The sequence below is a fragment of the Thalassophryne amazonica genome, chromosome 5, assembly GCF_902500255.1.
Source record: "Thalassophryne amazonica chromosome 5, fThaAma1.1, whole genome shotgun sequence".
Lineage (NCBI taxonomy): Eukaryota > Metazoa > Chordata > Actinopteri > Batrachoidiformes > Batrachoididae > Thalassophryne > Thalassophryne amazonica.
In genome coordinates, this window is record NC_047107.1 from 34214632 (window position 1) to 34232215 (window position 17584).

Here is a 17584-nt window from a genome sequence, read left to right on the forward strand (position 1 = left end):
AAGCATCAAAGGCAATGACAGACCCAAACAATGAGTCAGCACCTCTGTCTTTAATTGGCCTGCCCTCTGCTGGAACCTCCAGTTTACTACATGGCTTCCAGCACAAACGCAGCTGAGAGGAGCCACAAAGCTCAACTCTCTACTCAATCACAACGCTGCCGTCAGGCGGAGGTCTTGGAAAATAAAGCAATGCTGACTTATGGTTTGGTGTAAATAAAATGAATACTGATAGAATAACTCCATTAATGTCAGTTCTTTCTGTTGTGCAAAGTTAAGATATAACATATATCTTTTAATGTTGAATAATGCACTAATTCTGAAGTTTTGTAACAAACACAGACAGATGGCATTCTGGGTAAAATGTGCCCCTGCTAACACTGATTGGTTGACTCATTCATTCTATGTAAACCAACACATTAATGTGAGGTGTGTCATGTGTTGGTGTTTACAGATAAATGTGCTTGTGTAAAATATGCCATCTTTTTATATTTGTTAAAAAAAAGGCATTTTCAAAAAAAAAAAGCCAAGTTGTAATTAGCTAACCATCTGATATAACCGGTGTCAAAATAAAGAGAACACTCGAACGTCCTGCATCGTTTAGTATACATGGAATAACGAGCTGCGTTTAACATCTCACGACCACCTCCTGATCGCCAGTCATATGTTCAGATAAAGCTCAAACCTGTTTGATATTCTGGTTGGCCGTCATGAGGGTATCCCGCTGCTGAAGCGCTACAAGCATCCAACCTCTCGCACTGTGCCTGTGCAAACACCGCAGACCTGTCTTGTAATGTTTTTTTGTTTTGTTTTTTAAACTTTGTTGTCTCCCATCGAGAGTTTTTGTAAATTAAGTTTAAAAAAAAAAAAAAAGCTTCTGTTTACATTTTGCTTCTGGAAACACGAGTCCGACGTGTGGTTTTTCAATGTACAATGTGTGTGAGAACATAAATCGTGCGCTTTAAACTTTTACACTGTGCAGTTCTATGGTACAGTTTGAGCTGGAACTGAGTACAGTGATTGAAAATATCAGCCCAGATTCAGGGCAAATACTGCCATGAACACTACTGACCAGTAGATGGCAGTAGAGACCTTGAAACTTGGAACTGTGCCCATCCCTGCCAGTTAGTGACTTTAATCACATAGGTGACTCACAATTGACATTTTTAACTGGCTTTGAGAGGGGTTAAGAAGCGGACTTGTCGCATCTGAAAAGCAGCGAAGCAGTGAACCAACAAAGCAGTGGGTCAGAGCACTGCTTCGTTGCTTCAAATGTCAAGAACAGCTGCTGCAGAAGGGGTTGATTACAGACCCGCTGCAAGGTCTGTAATCAACATAAAGAAATGATCATTTTACCTATAAATCACCCTCAAAAACAACGGGCGCTCTGAAGAACCGATAAGGGAATCGTAAGCAAAAAGGCTATTGTCGGTAGATCGAATAATTTCTTAACGATTCTTGATACCTGTCCCTTGCGCAACCCTGAAGAACTCTGGTGTCCCCCGGGGGGACATGCCTCATAGTTTGAAAACCACTGGCCTGTAGAACCACGCTTCGATTGGTTCAAGGTTCAAAGCAAAGCCGCGCTGCAGAAAAGTTGATTAAGGACCAGCTGCAGGGTCTGTAATCAATGTAGAGAAATGATCATTTTCCTGACAAACACCCGCCAAAACAACGGCCACTCTGAAGGACCGATAACAGAATCGTTAAGCACAAAGCTTATTGATGTCGGTGGATCGAATCATTTCTTTTACGATACCCGAAAGAAACTGGTTCTCGATACCCATCCCTAGACGCGGGTGACAGAGCCAATCAGAGTAGAGCTACACTGTGTCATCAGTGGCTGCTCTGTTCAAAATCGCTTTGTTTTATTTGTTTATATACATTTCTCATATTTTATGTAAAAGCTAGCACAAAATAAACACTTCGAAAAAAACGTTTTTGTAACCTGATAACCAGTGGTGGGCACAGTTCCATTAATCCACTAATTAGCGAAGCTAACTTTTTGATTAGCTTTTCAGCTAATTTTGAAAAACATCAGCGGACCACTTAGCTTCTACTAAATTTAGTTCTGCTAACTGTCAGCCCGCTAACATTTTTTGCTGGCATAGTGAATAAAACTTAACAGTCAAAATCATACGTTATTCCCTACGTGTTGCGTGTTTTGCAATAGTCAGAGGGCTGTGAGCTCAGGCCTCTCCTAGCAGAAGAGAGCGGAGCTGTCGCTCCCCTCCCCCAAAAAAAGTCATTTACTTTCCACATGCAAAGCGACAGACAACAGGCAGGAGACATGAAATGCAAAGCACTTTTCATTCATGTGTGATATTTTTACAGGGAGAAAATATCACACATATCTTTTAAAATAATACGCTAAATTCTGAAGGTTTGAGCCTTAACAGACACATGTGCCAAAAGGCATCATAGGAAATTAAAATGTCTCTTTCGATCACACACCCCCCCCCCCCCCCCCCCCCCCCCCCCCCCCCCCCCCGTCAAAATGCACTGCCATGTATTGGATGGGAGTATGAATAGCGACCAACACCGGTCGCGAATTACACTTTACGAACATAATTTTTAGTTTTGCACATTTACAAATACACATTTATTTGTAAAAACCAACACACGTTACAGTAACTTTTGTGTAAAGACAGAAGTTCTGGCTCATTGCTTGTTTGGGGTTTGTGATTGCTTTTGATTTTACGCAGAAGCCTCAGTGGTACTTAAACTCAAAACTGGCTTATCAGTAGCCGTCCGTGTATTGAGTCAGTACTAAAAGTTAGCGGTTAGCTGTAACTTACACTAAAATTATAAAAGCTATAAAAGCTAACTTTTCAGTTAGCGGATTAGCAGTTATCGAAGCTAACTTTTTGGATAGCTGTGTCCACCACTGCTGATAACACCTCTGAAAGGATTTACAAACCATGTAGTGGATGTTAGCGTGGTGATGTCACAGGCTGCTAGCTAGGTGGAAACTCCATTTCGTTTGTGTGTAAATATGACCTCTTTGTCACTATATTATGCAAAAGCTAGCAAGAAATAAACACTTCTAAGGGACATTCCATAATTAGGACATTTTGGCATATACACTTCTTAAAAATAAATCTTCAGTTTTAGCATCTTATGTTGTATATTTAAGAAATATGGGTCATAAACTACTAAATTATATGATTTGTCAGTTGTCAGTTGTCGACAGTTGTCGTAAAGCGATACTGATTGGTTGCTGCATTGACACTGTGTGGCTCCTGTGCGAAGCTTAGCTAAACATAGCACGTGGACATTGCACACTTTTAGAACTTTCAAGTTTTTAAAAGAAGAATTTTGCAGCTTGTCTGTGTCACGGAGCGACATCAGACAGAGCAAAGATGGCGAGAAAGACGGTTTGAAAAAGTGTGATAAGGACAAGAATCAGTGGAATTGTTGCTGGCTTCATGAACACACCTGAAAGTTAAACGGGAAGAGCGAACTGGTAAGAATTTTTTTCTCTCTCTGGAAAATAAACATTGTGCTGTTCAAACAGGATTTCAGAAAAGATTATGTGCCTTTTTTTCTTTCATTAATCTAGACTTTCTTTCATTGAAAAAAATACATTGATATTTTACACTGATTTTTAAAATATTCTACAATCTTTAGCTGAGGTTTTTGAAATGGTTTAACAGTGTTTTCAGTCTTCATGAATTTCATGTAGTTTGTTCTGAGTTAATGCATAATTTGGTTTACAATTAAAAGGAAACTCATTCCAGGTCCTACTTCCACATCGTATTCTGTTATTTCAACATGATCATTGATGGTTCAAATGAAAGGTTGAATCTAGGATCATTTAAATATGCACTAATTTTGAGATTTGTTCTTGCAGGAGATGTTGAAAATGTATCAGTAGATGAAAATTTAATTTGGTTTCAGGGGCCCCACAAGGCCCTAGACCCCGGCTCCTGGGGAGCTGCACCCCCCAGACCCCCTGCGAATTTTCCTCGGATTTTACAATTTTCATTTCACAGCCCTGAAATAGTATTCAAAATATGTTTTATTCATTTTTTTGTTTTTTTTTCAGGTACAATAGATTCATGTAATGAAAATACAACAAAAGACAATTCAAGACTTATTTTAGATATTAAAAATGATGTAAAAGCTTGTCACCAGGAGGCGGGGACAAGAGAAAAACCTCATTTTTAGGAGTATTTTACACCTATTCAGTATATTTAATTATGTAAAGACACAATTTCTTTCCAGCAAATTATTATATTTTGCTTTATGACAGTTTAATTGGCAAGTTATGTGATATATTTTGTTATTTTGGACTGAAGTATTTTAAATATCAGGTGGGGGACAGCAAATGTCCTCTAATTCTGGAATGTCTCCTAAAACTAAAAACGCTGTCTTTGGAACATAATAACACCTCTGGAGTGACTTATGAGACATTTAGTGGACGTTAGCATGCACGCTAACATCCACTAACTCAAAGGTAACTTGCTATGGGTTAAATTTGTCTTATTAAGACCTGCAAATGCACAGAGGGTGATCTACAAATATTCTTTGATTTGCACAACTTCCACTGTTGTCAAAAGCTCCTGCAGACGCCATTAAAATGTAAATATTGTTTTGATTGATTGATAGAGGGGCTTTATTGAACATGTATAAATTGTACATAAGACAATAGGATCTTCATAATTATTTAAACAACTGCACTTTATAAAAAAACCCACAATACTCATACTGCTGAGGGTATTTTCACATTGCGTTATTTTTATTTTTGCCCTGCTGGATTGGCTTCAGGATTTAACAAGGAAATATGGCATCAGTTAATGATGTTTTTGTCATCAGTTAATGTCTTGATTGGCTGAGAGAAAGCAAGTGCCATATGAATAATAGTGTAGTTACAACGAAAGGAATCCGTTCTTTCATTTTTATCCATGCAAACCATTTCTATGTGTATTTAAATGGATCTATACACCAAACTGACAATAAGTCTGCACTTCTACAAGCCAATCAGTGTCAAGTATGGGGAGACGCAGCATAGATGATGATGTCTATGATGATGATGTCTTATCTTTGGCTGCTTTCAGTGATGCCGGTATTTGGGTAGACTCTTTCTCTCCGATTGTTCTGTCTGAGTTATTTTCATTAGTTACTTCATCCAAACCATCAACATGTTTATTAGACCCCATTCTTACCAGGCTGCTCAAGGAAGCCCTACCATTATTTAATGCTTCGATCTTAAATATGATCAATCTATCTTTGATAGTTGGCTATGTACCACAGGCTTTTAAGGTGGCAGTAATTAAACCATTACTTAAAAAGCCATCACTTGACCCAGCTATCTTAGCTAATTATAGGCCAATCTCCAACCTTCCTTTTCTCTCAAAAATTCTTGAAAGGGTAGTTGTAAAACAGCTAACTGATCATCTGCAGAGGAATGGTCTATTTGAAGAGTTTCAGTCAGGTTTTAGAATTCATCATAGTACAGAAACAGCGTTAGTGAAGGTTACAAATGATCTTCTTATGGCCTCGGACAGTGGACTCATCTCTGTGCTTGTTCTGTTAGACCTCAGTGCTGCTTTTGATACTGTTGACCATAAAATTTTATTACAGAGATTAGAACATGCCATAGGTATTAAAGGCACTGCGCTGCGGTGGTTTGAATCATATTTGTCTAATAGATTACAATTTGTTCATGTAAATGGGGAATCTTCTTCACAGACTAAAGTTAATTATGGAGTTCCACAAGGTTCTGTGCTAGGACCAATTTTATTCACTTTATACATGCTTCCCTTAGGCAGTATTATTAGACGGTATTGCTTAAATTTTCATTGTTACGCAGATGATATCCAGCTTTATCTATCCATGAAGCCAGAGGACACACACCAATTAGCTAAACTGCAGGATTGTCTTACAGACATAAAGACATGGATGACCTCTAATTTCCTGCTTTTAAACTCAGATAAAACTGAAGTTATTGTACTTGGCCCCACAAATCTTAGAAACATGGTGTCTAACCAGATCCTTACTCTGGATGGCATTACCCTGAGCTCTAGTAATACTGTGAGAAATCTTGGAGTCATTTTTGATCAGGATATGTCATTCAAAGCGCATATTAAACAAATATGTAGGACTGCTTTTTTGCATTTATGCAATATCTCTAAAATCAGAAAGGTCTTGTCTCAGAGTGATGCTGAAAAACTAATTCATGCATTTATTTCCTCTAGGCTGGACTATTGTAATTCATTATTATCAGGTTGTCCTAAAAGTTCCCTAAAAAGCCTTCAGTTAATTCAAAATGCTGCAGCTAGAGTACTGACGGGGACTAGAAGGAGAGAGCATATCTCACCCATATTGGCCTCTCTTCATTGGCTTCCTGTTAATTCTAGAATAGAATTTAAAATTCTTCTTCTTACTTATAAGGTTTTGAATAATCAGGTCCCATCTTATTTTAGGGACCTCGTAGTACCATATCACCCCAATAGAGCGCTTCGCTCTCAGACTGCAGGCTTACTTGTAGTTTCTAGGGTTTGTAAGAGTAGAATGGAAGGCAGAGCCTTCAGCTTTCAGGCTCCTCTCCTGTGGAACCAGCTCCCAATTCAGATCAGGGAGACAGACACCCTCTCTACTTTTAAGATTAGGCTTAAAACTTTCCTTTTTGCTAAAGCTTATAGTTAGGGCTGGATCAGGTGACCCTGAACCATCCCTTAGTTATGCTGCTATAGACGTAGACTGCTGGGGGGTTCCCATGATGCATTGTTTCTTTCTCTTTTTGCTCTGTATGCACCACTCTGCATTTAATCATTAGTGATCGATCTCTGCTCCCCTCCACAGCATGTCTTTTTCCTGGTTCTCTCCCTCAGCCCCAACCAGTCCCAGCAGAAGACTGCCCCTCCCTGAGCCTGGTTCTGCTGGAGGTTTCTTCCTGTTAAAAGGGAGTTTTTCCTTCCCACTGTAGCCAAGTGCTTGCTCACAGGGGGTCGTTTTGACCGTTGGGGTTTTACATAATTATTGTATGGCCTGCCTTACAATATAAAGCGCCTTGGGGCAACTGTTTGTTGTGATTTGGCGCTATATAAAAAAATTGATTGATTGATTGATGTAGATGATGATGTAAGTCCATTCATCCATTTTCTATACCCGCTTACACCAATCAAGTTGGCAGGAGCCTATCCCAGCAGTCATAGGGCATCAGGCAACAGTGCTAACCACTAAGGCACCGTGCTGCCCATGATGACATAAGTGCGTCATGACAATTTCTTTAATCCGACTGCAGCATTGCATTGAACTGGACAAATGTGTATAAACATGAACCTTGGATCATATTTTGTTCTGGACTTTCAGGTATGAAAAATGCGTTAATGTCATCTGTAGCTAACACCAGAATATGTTTGAGACCTGAGTAGAAACACTTAGCTACGCCGATGCTCATGACTTTGCATCTGTCTCACTGCTTAAAAAGAAGGTTTGCAGCTCTTTTTCATGAGGTCTGTGATTGGTTTTTATATACTCTGCGACTGGTCGTCTGCTCTGTAAAGCCCTTTGAATTGTTTTCTTCCCTCAAGAGCTGTATAAATAAAATTTGATTCTTTTGTGGTATAAAATAACAAAATCCATCTGCTGCCTCAAAACTAAATAAATAGTTTATCTACACAGGGTGGACCTTCTTTATTGTTTCCCAGTGAAGATAGTTACATTAGAGGTGACGCATGGAGAAACTTTTGACAAGCACAACCCCTCTAAAATCCTACAGTTTTGTGGTTTTCCTGATTTCTCATCCCTCAGGGTCTACCCTCGCCTCCACCACAATAACAGCTGTACATATGTTTGAGGCCAGTCATCTAATTTTGGGGGGTTTGATTCAGAGCTCCGATGTCACGAGGGAAGATATGCTTCTTCTCGCTCCCTTCCCCTCTTGTTTTGCTCTGTTTTCATATGACCATATTGCCTTTTTTTTGGCTTCTGCTTCTCCTAAACCGCGCCCCCCCCCCCCCACTACACCATCACCTCCTCCTCCCTGCAACCTCCACAGCTGAAGAACGCCATAAACTGTGGAATTGTGTTGGTGTTAAAAGCCCGTATAACCAGTGCGCCCAGCCTCTGTAGAGAGGACTCCCCATCTCTGTGGAGCTAAATGCCCCACAGAAATGGAACATTTACTACAGCAAGGAATCCTGTAAAGCACATTCCTCATAAAGTGGGACTGTTTGGTTATTTTTCCCTCTCCTTGGCCTCATTAAAGAGCTATTACTTCTTCAAGGTGCCCTATATTGTTCCATGGAGTCGGTGTCAAGGTCTCAGTGTATCACTTTTGATTGCTTTCATTAATGGCCCGAGGACGCCAAAGCACAGAGCATGAGCCATCTGGCAACATCTGGACCCAACGTGGAACAATTAATCAAAAGAATGCTCAGGTTTCTGAGTTCATGGTCCCTGTCACACACATCTCAATCTGGGAGGAGGCAAAAATGGATCACGCACCATTTCATAACTCTTATTTCTGTTTTGCTGTAAGGAAAAGTGTCAAAAGATCAGATTTGGACAAGGATACGTGATATAACTTTGACGAATGCTTTGATTGGGCATTCGCAGAGTCTTTGGCAGCTGGAAACCATTGAGAGTATTGGGTGATGCTACATGTCAGGGAGTTGCTTTACAGTTGTCTGACCTGTCTTCTGATTTTGTCTGTTTCAGTTGCCTTTCTTGGAGACATCGCTCTGGATGAGGAGGACCTACAAATGTTTAAAGTGGACAGAATAATAGATTTGGCTCAAAGAACTGTCCAGACAACAAATCATACAGAAACAGGTAACTTCAGTAATCACTGCTCGAGCTGAGTGTGTGTGTGTATATATATATATATATATATATATATATATATATATATGTATGTGTATATGTGTATGTGTATATGTATATATATGTGTATGTGTATATGTATATATATATATACGAGGTCTATTAGAAAAGTAACGGACCTTATTATTTTTTTCAAAAACCATATGGATTTGAATCACGTGTGATTACATCAGACATGCTTGAACCCTCGTGGGCATGCGAGAGTTTTTTCACGCCTGTCGGTTACGTCATTCGCCTGTGGGCAGTCTTTGAGTGAGGAGTGGCCCACCCTCTTGTCGATTTTTTTCATTGTTTAGGAATGGCTCAGAGACTGCTGCTTTGTTTGATAAAAACTTTTTCAAAGCTGTAAGGCACAATCGAGTGGACACCATTTGATAAATTCAGCTGGTTTTTGGTAAAAATTTTAACGGCTGATGAGAGATTTTGGTCTGGTAGTGTCGCCGTAAGGACGGCCCACAGCGCATGACGGCGATCTGTGCTTCGAGGCGGCAGCGTCTCGCCGTTCAAGTTGAAAACTTACACATTTCAGGCTCTGTTGACCCAGTAAGTCATCAGAGAACAGAGAACTTTCAGAAGAAGTCGGCATGAGGAGTTTATTCGGACATTCCATCGTTAACGGACATTTTGTAATGAAAGAATGTGCGGGCAGAGTCGCATGTCAGGCCGGACCCGACCGCAGGGGGTCGCGACAGGAAAAACACCTCCGTTGGAAACCTTAACGGGCAAGTTGGAACATGCCCAAGCTGTTAAACAATTTCTCAGTTACTCACTTGTTGAAAGCCATCAAAAGCCGCCTGAATTTTACAAATGGTTTTCAACACGGAGGTGTTTTTCCTGTCGCGGCGCACACAGATTTGCCGAGTCGTCACGGAAACGACTCGGCGAATTTGCGCGCACGTCTTTCATTAAAAAATGTCCTTAAATAGTGGAATGTCCGCATAAAGTCCTCATGCCGGCCTCTTCTGAATCTTCTCTGTTCTCTCACGACGTCCTGGGTGAATTAAGCCTTAAATTAGGATGTTTTCAGGTCGAAACAGGCCAACGACGGCGCCTGGAAGCGCTGCACGACGTCCCGCTGCGTGGGAAGTCCTTACACCGACAGAAGCACCCCATAATCTCTCATCAGCCGTTAAACTTTTCACCGAAAACCAGCTTAATTTCTTGAATAGTGTCCACTCGGATATTCCTCACAGGTCCAGAAAAAATTTTGATAAAGCAACGCGCGCTGTATCGAGCAGCGTGTGAAACAAAGGAATTCAGCCGAGAGGGCTGAACCACATCTCACTCAAGGCCTGCCCACAGGGAAATGACGTCACCAACACGCGTGAAAAAACTCATGCATGCGCACGAGGGTTCAAGCATGACTGGTGTAATTGCACGTCATTCAAATCCATATAGTTAAAAAAAAAAATAAAAGGGTCGGTTTATTATCTAATAGACCTCGTATATGTATATATGTATGTATATGTATATATGTATGTATGTGTATGTATATGTATATATGTATGTATGTGTATGTATATATATGTATGTATGTGTATGTATATATATGTATGTGTGTATGTGTATGTATATATCAACTCTCTGACTACACCTGTTTTAATTCCATCTTTACTACAACTACTGTTATCCTGGCATGGACTGTGTTTTCCAGTGCACCTGCAACATTGTGTTGGACAATAATTGCTGGTCTTTAAGTTGCAAACAATATTTATGCAACAGGTGTTAGTCAGCAGCAACAAATCAACCTGGCAGTCCAGTGAACTGTAGCTGTGTTTGCACAAACAAGTGTGTGCATGTGCTGGAGTCCATTTCAACTCTCCATTTTCCACTTATTGCTTGTAGAAATAAATAAATATTTTCCAGCCTGAAAACATGTCGGCACCAAAGCAAGTGTGCGCAGTTTTGAATCTACCCAGTAAAAGCACTGCTTGATTTGTTCAGCGGTTGGAGGTTCAGGGCCTTGCTCAAAAGCACTTCAAATGTTGGCCTTTCATGTCTACCATTGGGATTTATCCAACAGGATCATAGCAGAAGAATAAAACTTGTTACAAACACTCTTTCTTAACCTTTAGGCCAGTACAGCCCATTAATATACAAACTAGACAGTAGTTGGTTTTGTATATTTAAACAGTAATAAAGATTTAGTTGTGTACTACAACAAAATATGAGCATTGAAAGCAGCAGACTGGGCTCCTCATGCAGACTGTCAGTATTCATTTAATGGTAATTGCATCCAAATACGGGTGAACAGTTTTGGAATTGCTGCACTCTTGGTGTGAAGTCATTTTGCAGGAACAAGAAGTAATTCTGAGCCATTTTATGCATTAGGTATGTGTTATTCTCAGCTTACTTCACTCACCAGTCAACAACGAGCCAGAACTAATTTTAAGTTTTGCCAAATCACTTGGAATTTAATTCAACCACTTTTAAATGAAAAGAGGAAGAAGTAGAAAAATAAGTCACCATGTAGAAGAGAGTCAAGTGAGGGAAGTTATCAAAACACTAATGAGAACTTTGAAGGATGTAGAAGTTTTTGTCCTGTGACTGGAGAAACCACATTTCATAAGTTATGCCACCAGTTACAGGCTCATGATAGAATGTCACAGAGAAAAATTATTGTTTAAAATGTACAGTATTTGTGGAACTATATGTTGCACTGGAATATTAGTTGTATCTGTCAAATGCACCATGAAGATAAAGAAACATATACAAGTCACCCTGGTCTATAAGTCACCTTTATTTTTGAAACGTGCTACGCCTTCATGCAATAGGAAGCAAAATTAATTTAATTGGCAGATTATTTACTTATTATTACTTACACATACTTACTTATTATTTACACAAACACTGCATTAGCAAGGAGACACAAACACATTAATTAATGTTATTGTATGAGGCAAAAGAACCCAGACAAAACTGCTTCTTGTTGCCACTGGACAGATGAAAACATCATTAGAAGTGTCTGGATGCGCAGACCTCCTGAATGTGGAGCTAAACATACACACGTTTACCTCACTAAATGTAAGTAAACCTTTTTAAAATGACCGATTATGCAGTTAGACTTACCTTAGCCTAGCTGTCCTCTTCCACTGCAGTTGCTTCTGCTCCACAAAATGCAAACAAGCCAAGTGCCAAGTACCAAGGACCATTCTCTGTGACCCAGCCCCTCCTCATCATTCACTTCAGTGTACAGAAGCAGCATCCAGTCATGTATGTAGACATTCCCATCTTTTTGGCATAGAACTCTTTTCCAGTTATAACGTACAGGACCATCCAAGTAAGTTTTGAAAAAATAATTTCAAAAAGCGTGACTTGAAAACTGGGAAATACAGTATAAAAATCACTGTTTCATTGTGTTTGAAGGCATGTGGGAGACTTAAACCTAAATTAGAGATTAGGTTAGAGACTTTATTTACCATTTCTACTTGAACACAAGGTTTGGGTACATAGGAATTCTAGTGCAGAGCTCTTGAGTAAATAAATATTAAAAAGTATAAAGGTATAAAAAGGATAATTTCTTACCCAGTGATCCTAATAAATATATATTACAAAGTACCAGGTTAATGGAGATTGTGGCCAGCAGTTATTGCACACTTTGTATTCCAAACACAGCGGATATTTCAAAAGGAATAAAATGTTGCACAGTCGGTTTTAGTTGTGTGTTAAATATTGCACAGTGAATTTTGCTTGTGAACAATCCATTGCTGTACTTGGTTAAATTGCTGTGTTAAAACTGCATATTTTGCAAAGTTAAATTTCAAGTTTTTAAACGTTTACTTTTTTGTTTTATTCATCTTACTTTGTACTTTGGAAGGAATACTTCGAGGATCTCCTCAGTCCTATCGTCACGTCTTCCGAAGAGGAAGCAGAGACTGGGGACTCAGAGGCAGACTCATCCATTACCCAGGCTGAAGTCACCAAGGTGGTTAGAAAGCTCCTCTGTGGCAAGGCTCCTGGGGTGGATGAAATCTGTCCTGAGTACCTTAAGTCTCTGGATGTTGTGGGACTGTCTTGGCTGACACGCTTCTGCAACATCACGTGGCGGTTGGGGACAGTGCCTATGGATTGGCAGACCGGGGTGGTGGTCCCTCTGTTTAAGAAGGGGGACTGGAGGGTGTGTTCCAGCTACAGGGGGATCACACTCCTCAGCCTCCCCAGTAAGGTCTATTCCAGAGTACTGGAGAGGAGAATTCAACCAATAGTCAAACCTCAGATTCAGGAGTAGCAGTGTGGTTTTCGTCCTGGTCGCGGCACACTGGACCAGCTCTACACTCTCCATTGAGTGCTCGAGGGTTCATGGGAGTTTGGCCAACCAGTCCATATGTGTTTTGTGGATCTGGAGAAGGCATTCGACCGTGTCCCTCGGGGCACCCTGTGGTGGTTGCTCCGGGAGTATGGGGTCCAGGGTCCTTTGGTAAGGGCTATCCGGTCCCTGTACGACCGCAGCAGGTTCGCATTGCCGGTAGTAAGTCAAACCTGTTTCCAGTGCACGTTGGCCTCCACCAGGGCTGCCCTTTGTCACCGGTTCTGTTCATTATCTTTATGGACAGAATTTCTAGGCGCAGCCAGGGTGTAGAGGGGGTCTGGTTTGGGAACCACAGAATCTCGTCTCTGCTGTTTGCAGATGATGTGGTTCTGTTGGCTTCATCAAATCAGGACCTTCAGCGTGCATTGGGGCGGTTTGCAGCCGATTGTGAAGTGTACAGGATGAAAATCAGCACCTCCAAATCCGAGGCCATGGTTCTCGGCTGGAAAAAGGTGCTTTCCCCTCTTCAGGTCGGTGGAGTGTCCTTGCCTCAAGTGGAGGAGTTTAAGTATCTCGGGGTCTTGTTCGTGAGTGAGGGACGGATGGAGCGTGAGATCGACAGATGGATCAGTGCAGCATCTGCAGTGATGCGGTCGCTGTATTGGACCGTCGTGGTGAAGAGAGAGCTGAATAGGGGGCAAAGCTCTCGATTTACCGATCAATCTACATTCCGATCCTCACCTATGGTCATGAGATTGGGCTCATGACCGAAAGAACGATGTTGCGAGTACAAGCAGCCAAGATGAGTTTCCTCTGCAGGGTGGCTCGGCGCTCCTTTAGAGATAGGGTGAGGAGCTCGGTCACTCGGGAGGAGCTCGGAGTCGAGCCGCTGCTCCTCTACGTCGAAAGCAGCCAGTTGAGGTGGCTCGGACATCTTTTCCGGATGCACCCTGGACGCCTCGCTGGAGAGGTGTTCCGGGCACGTCCCATCGGGAGGAGGCCCAGGGGAAGACCCAGGACACGCTGGAGGGACTACGTCTCTCGGCTGGCTTGGGAACGCCTTGGGGTTCCCCCGGAGGAGCTGGGGGAGGTGTGTGTGGATCGGGAGGTCTGGGCGGCTTTGCTTGAGCTGCTGCCCCCGTGACCCGACTCCGGATAAAGCGGAAGAAAATGGATGGATGGATGGATGGACTTTGTAACATTATCTGTTGTAGGACACACTCAAACCTTTCCTCAACAGTTAATGAAAATCACTTAATTCTCGTCCTGTCTTTCTTTCATTCATTTTCTGCCCCTTATCTGGGTCTGGGTCGTGGTGGCAGTAAACCAAGCAGCTCTCCCAACATTTCCCTGTCCTTAGCCAAGTTCTGTCACTCTTCCTGGGGGATCCCGAGGCATTTCCAAGCCATCTGAGAAATATAGTCCCTCCAGTGTATCGTCATTCTTCCCTTGGGTCTCCACCCAGTTGGATGTGCCTGGAAGACCTCCTAGGAAGACGATCAAGGGCCATTTTTACCAGATGGCAAATCACTTCAACTTGCTCCTTTTAATGCAACGAACTAGCAGCTCAACTCCAAGTCCCTCCCAGATATTCAAGCTTCTCACCCTGTCCTGGAGTGTAAGCCCAGATACCCAACAGAAGAATCTCATTCCCACCACTTGTATCTGTGACCTTGTTCTTTCGGTCATTACCTGAAGCTCATAACCCTAGATGAGAATAGGAGCATAACTACACTGGTAAATTGAGAGTCTTGCCTTCTGGCTTAGCTCTTTCTTCACCATGACAGTCTAGTACAGCCTCTGTAAGACATCATTTGTAGCCCCAATGCATGCATTGATATCATGCTCCAACTTGCCTCCACTCATACAGAACACCCCAACATACTTAATCTCCTCCACTTGGGGCAGTAACTCTCCCCTGACCCAGAGTGGACAATCCACCCTTTTCTGACAGAGGACCATGGTCTTAGGTTTGACAGGACTGATTCTCATCCGAATCGCTTCACACTCAAACCTACTCCGTGCACATTGGAGGTCACTGTCTGATGAGGCCAACAGAACCACATCATCTGCAAAAAACTAAGACGCAACTCTGAGGTCACCAAATTGGATACTCTACAGTCCTTGACTGCACCTTGAAATCCTGTCCATGATCATCATGGACAGGATTAACTACGAGGGGCAGTCTTGGCTGAGATGAACACCCACTGGGAATTGGTCTGATGTGATGTCCAGAATGCGTACACAGGTCCGACTTGGGTTGTATAGCGACTGGATCACATTTTGCAACGGCTCCAGTACCCCATAGTCCTGTTCATTCCTGTCTTCAAACATTAATAATTAATAGAATCAATTAGAATCACCTCACCTCAGATACCCCCGTAATTTTAATGCTTTTTGTTCGAAGCAAGTCCAGACATTTTCATCCAGTTCCATAAAATTTGGTTTATTATGTTTTGAGGAATTCTGCCGATAAACCAGCCAACAAAAGTTTTGACTCAAATCATAAGAAATAATCCTTTTTGAAAATGGACAATCAAATCAACTATCAGAACCTTCATAAACAATACTATTTCTACCCTTTATTATTAATTACATTTTTTCATGTTTGATTATGAACCTGCACAGTTCTCATCATATCACCTATTATATGTTAACTTTTGCAGAGTGTTTGGTTATTCTAATTAAATGGAGAAATCTTTTTTTTTTTTTTTTTACTGATTTTGTTGTCTGCCTCTATGTAAATCACACATTTGGTCCAATAAACTGCATGAAAGCCATTAAATCTTTGATCTTAAAAACCTTGTGATTGTATATGCACCACACAGGATTGTTCCAATTAACAGATTTTACAAAACTTGTCCTTCTTATCAAGTGGATTTGGCTGTTGTGAGACTGTTGTTCAGCACAAGTCGGTGATAATTAAACATGCCAGATGGATAACATTTATTGCTGTAGACTGAAATTCAACAGAACACATTGTTCCAGAAAATTAAAAGCTTTCTGTAATATGTGGCTGCTTAATCAAACTTTGTTTGATTAGCTGAATGTTGGCTGTCTCATCGATTTCTGTATTATTGTGTGAATTAGTTATAGCTTTAATTTTTTTTGTCCTGTGATATTATTTATTGCCATCACAGAGCATGCATATTGTCTGAAATGGAAAATTGAAATGACTATTTCACTTTATAGTCTAATTTTACAAATGTCAGCACTTCTTGTTCACATTTTTGTTTGCATTAGTTAAATTGTTGTGCGAGGATTTAATGCATATAAATGAATTAAAGTAGGTTGTTCTTTCTGCATTATTCTGTCAATCAGTTGCCAAGTAATAACACCCATTTGCAGTACTTTCTTTTTTCTTTTACTTTTCCTCATTATTGTAAATAATTATGCATTTCCTGCAAAACTGAATTCCTGAAAAAAAAAAAACAGAGTTAAAAATGTTTCTGTTTTATTATGTCTTTTTCCTGATTTATGAAAAGGCTGATACAAAAGGTTTTCTGGATGTGCTTTGTAATGTCTTGAATGGGAATTGAGCGACAGGCAGCTATAAAAAACATAAGTTCAAATACATAAGTGACAGCAGTTTTATGCTTTTTTCAGTATGTCACACCTGTTCTGTGGAATAATGATGTGGTGGTTCAATTAATGGACATTTCTTATAATCAGTTGGTTAATGTGACAGATTTGTCACCATGGTTACTTTGCAGTGTGTGTGTGTGTGTGTGTGTGTGTGTGTGTGTGTGTGTGTGTGTGTGTGTGTGTGAGCTTCAGCTTTGATAGCAACCTTTCACTGCAAAACAGGAAAAACAATGTTACCGAGCAGCTGTTCCTTTTGAAGGATTAAATGTCATTTTTGAACATTTAAATGGAACGTTTAGAAGTTCTGAATGGCATCTAATACTGAATAATGTTTCTTTGTCTGAATGAATAAAATAACCCAAAGGTATTACAAAGGTCTTAAATTAATGATTTGATTGACTGATTCAGAAACGTACTGAATAATCAGTTTTGTTGTTTTTACTTCAGCGTCATCAACCAATGAAACTAGCCAAATTAGACAACGTGCACATCGAAGCAAAAGGGCGGCCACTTCCAGACCTGAGCGGGTTTGGCCTGAGGGTGTGATTCCGTATGTCATCGGTGCAAATTTTAGTGGTAAGTAACACTGTTTTAGCCTGTCAACAGAATATGTATGTTTGTGATATTTTTATACCAAATGGTTACTTAGTGTTATTTTGCACATCTTTGAAGCAAGTTAATACCAGTTCCCAATTCAAGGCCATATGTGCCCAATTCTTTGTATATGTCGAGTTCAGCCCGGCTTTTTTTTTTTACATCCCTCCGTCACGATAAGTGCCCCATTTTCATGACACAGTTTTGTTAATTTTACTATTTCTAATCCTCCCCCTTCTCCTAACTCTAACCATAACGTAAGCGTCTCTCTTCCCCTAACCCTAACCCCCCAGACCTCCCCCGGTTGGTTGGTTGTCCATTCGGATG

General features: G+C 40.8%; 1 protein-coding gene across 1 annotated transcript in view; it reads left to right on the top strand.

Moving 5' to 3' along the window:
* Nucleotides 1-17584, top strand: part of bmp1a (bone morphogenetic protein 1a) — a 146776-nt gene that overhangs the window by 41022 nt on the left and 88170 nt on the right. Inside the window, 2 exon segments of the mRNA XM_034169965.1 lie at nt 8665-8778; nt 17111-17239. Of these exon segments, the coding sequence (XP_034025856.1) occupies nt 8665-8778; nt 17111-17239 (243 nt within the window).